At 37.0% G+C, this 3,286-nt stretch overlaps 1 protein-coding gene across 1 annotated transcript; it reads right to left on the bottom strand.

Moving 5' to 3' along the window:
• Positions 1-1,366: 1,366 nt before the first annotated feature.
• Positions 1,367-2,751, bottom strand: LOC115993595 (2-hydroxyisoflavanone dehydratase-like). The gene has a single exon (XM_031117532.1). It carries the CDS (start codon positions 2,629-2,631, stop codon positions 1,639-1,641), a length of 993 nt encoding a protein of 330 aa, XP_030973392.1. The 5' UTR covers positions 2,632-2,751; the 3' UTR covers positions 1,367-1,638.
• Between the last annotated feature and the right edge of the window lie 535 nt (positions 2,752-3,286).

Below are 3,286 nucleotides of genomic sequence, written 5' to 3'. Positions count from 1 at the left end.
GTGTTGATGATGGTTGGGTTGAGATTTTGTGCTGGGGGTTTGTTTGGGATTTGGGATGAGTTTCTGTATTGGTGATTTTGGGTCTAGGTTTTAGGTGGTGATGAGTGGTTGAGATGGAGAGGAAGAGAAAAATGAGATTGAGAGAAAAAAAAATTTATCATATAGATATATTATTTTAATATGTTGTATAGGAAAATAAAATATGAGATGTTGGGTGTGTTGTAAATGATATGATATAATAGATAAATTAGCTTTTAAGATGGTAAAATGGGATATAATTTACATACCGGATATGAATGCTCTAACGATCTTAGTATCACATTTAAAACGGAGAAAATGGGCAAATGCCCCTTTCAAAAAAAATCCAGCATTTTGCCCCCTTTCCCAAACTAATTAGGGAAATTCCCTTCTTTTGAAACTCGATTTTCTCAAAATCGAGTTATAAAAAAAAAAAAAATTTAAAATCCAAAACTCTATAGTGGCGTTTTAAGAAGCCTATAGTGACGTTTTAAGGACCTATAGTGGCGTTTTGTAACTCGATCTCCATGAAGTTGAGTTACGTGCAATTTTTTTTTTTTTTTAACCTATAACTCGAGTTCAAGGAACTCGAGTTACAAAATGCTACTATATATCCTTAAAACTTATATGCTCATTAAAAACGCCACTATAGGGCTTAACTCGATTTTGAGAAAATCGAGTTTCAAAAGAGAGACATTTCTTTAATTAGTTTGGAAAATTAGACAAACTGCTGGATTGTTTTTTTAAAAAGGGTAAAAACCAATTTTTTCCCATATAAAACAACTAACCTTAAAAAATAAAAATAAAAACCGATGCATACATATATTTTTTTTTTTGGATACCAAATAAGGGAGATTACAAAAAGGCTGGATTAAACCAGCAAAGTTTAAGAGGCATTATAGTTGCCTGTCTAGCTATATTACATAAGGACTTACACAGCACGTGAGGGACTCAGATCATTTTACAGAGGAATCCATGTAGAACAAGAAAATTGATGTCAGCAAGTCTAACATTGTCCTGCCCATCAGAAGCTCTTCCAGAGTTGAAGACTTTGACTAAACCTCTGCAGTCACTTAGAAACAAAACATGATGAAGACCATGGTTTTCTGCAATGAGACAAGCTTCCACCACAGCTTCAAGTAAAACTCCAGGTGCTGTTCTTGCCAAACTACTATTAACACCAAAAAACATAAAATCTCCCTGTGTGTTTATAGCTTCATATACATGGGCCCTTCTATTCTTCTTCTTGTTTCTGAAACCAGCAACTTTGATAATTAATTGCCAGGGTCCTGCAGCTGACTGGGTTGGTGGTTTAGGTCTACTTGAGAACCAGTTTGAGTTTTGTTGGTCAGAGAATGCATACATATATAAATGAAGTACATGTTCATCAAAAAACATATATATAACATGAAGTACATATTAGCAGTCATTTCAAGCACAAACAGGCAAGTGCAAGAACCAAAAAGAAAACTCATGGTGGGATTCGGCTTATTGGATAGGGTAATAGCTAGTACACACTTCACAACGTACACTCTCTTTAAATTTTGCACTATGCCCTTATACTCTAGTCTTAAAGCAGTCTAAAAGTGGAGCTACTTTCCTAGAAAGTACACAATAATATTACTTGAGGAGAAAAGAAGCCAAGCGTTTGATCAAAGTCTTTGCATTCTCAGTCTCAAAATTCAAGACATGGAAAGCATGATCCTCTCCTTCAACTTGAACCAACTCAGCCTCTCCTTCCCACTTGCTTTTTATCAATTCCTCATAGTAATAAACGCCTCTATCCCTCAGCTCATCCTTCTCAGCCACAGCCACAAGCACTCGAGAACACCCAAGTACAGCCAAGCTGTGTGCTCCAGTTTCAACAAATGGATTGATCATTGGGTTATCAATACCACCAGGAGCATTTGGATATACAAAGTTCCAAACCAAGCATGGCAAAGCCTTGTCATGTCCTTCACTAGCCTCTGACCGTACTGGTTTTGAACCCCAGAAGTAAGGGTGCGTAAGAAAAGCTCCTACAAGTTTAACACCATCATGCAAGCTCTCAACACCAGCTCTCATTGCCGTATTATGCACAATATTAGCACCAGCACTATCACCTCCAAGAAAAACTCGGCTAAAGTCACCATGATTCATCAACCATGGCTCTTTGTTGACAACATTATCATCTTTGACGTGTGATGCAACCCATTGAAGTGCAGCCCAGCAATCTTCATAAGCATTGGGGAGAAAGTGCTCAGGAACTAGCCTATACTCAACTGACACAGCAACAACTTGACCTTGAGCGACCAAACTGTTGAGGAAGCGATGGTGATCAGATGAGAAGGCGGATTCAATGCAGAAGCCTCCGCCATGGTAGTAGACCAAGATGGGAAGCTTTTGGTGGTGGGTTTGATTGAATTTTGGGAGGTAGAGACGAGCAGAGATGGAGGGGTCTAGTGAAATTGTGATGTCTTTTGATGAGACTTCAGTTTCTGGGTCTAGAGGCGATGGGGGCACATAGGGAGTGCCTAAAAGTCGCTCAACTGTACCATCCTTGTACATACGGAGGAATGGAAGAAACTCTTTCTCTAGCTCCTTGGCATCTATCTCCTTGGCAATGGAACCCATTTGTAAGAGAGAATATCACTACCAAATAAATTTTTTGCCAGTGTGAAGAGAGTGAGTGAGCTAAGGATGGACTGGAAGGGATAGAAGTATACATAGGATTCCATAAGGCTCAAATTATCATAGTCTGTCTGGCTGGCTTTTCTTACCTACCTTTTAGTCTTGTTTAGTTGACCAAGACTCATGTACCAAATTATAATTAAAACATTGACCAAAACAAAGTCCTCTCAATAATTTGCTATGTGATGCAGCCTATCCTTTTTGAATTCTTATTTTTGAAAAGTCTATCTTGGAAAGTTAGACGCCCTAAAAAAGCTTTTTGAAAGTTTGTTCTACTAAATTATCTGAAAGATGAAACTTTGTTATACTAATCCTTCAATTGAAAAGAGATTTGGGACAAGTTGGTGGACCGAATTCCTTCATTTAATAGCTAATTGATCGCCCCAAAAATGCCGCATAGACTTTAATTTTGGCATGGATTCTTATACACTTTTTAATATACAATGATATTTTTGAACTACATAAAAGTCCGAAAAAGAAAAATTCTCGTATATAATATAGATAATGACTATATATACATTATTTATTTCACATTCTAAATATGTACGTAAAAAAGGAAATCATAAGCGTGGTGTATATGAAATATAAAATTGTGAGA

Source organism: Quercus lobata, chromosome 6 (assembly GCF_001633185.2).
Source record: "Quercus lobata isolate SW786 chromosome 6, ValleyOak3.0 Primary Assembly, whole genome shotgun sequence".
NCBI lineage: Eukaryota > Viridiplantae > Streptophyta > Magnoliopsida > Fagales > Fagaceae > Quercus > Quercus lobata.
This window is presented reverse-complemented; position numbering and strand designations above follow the sequence as displayed.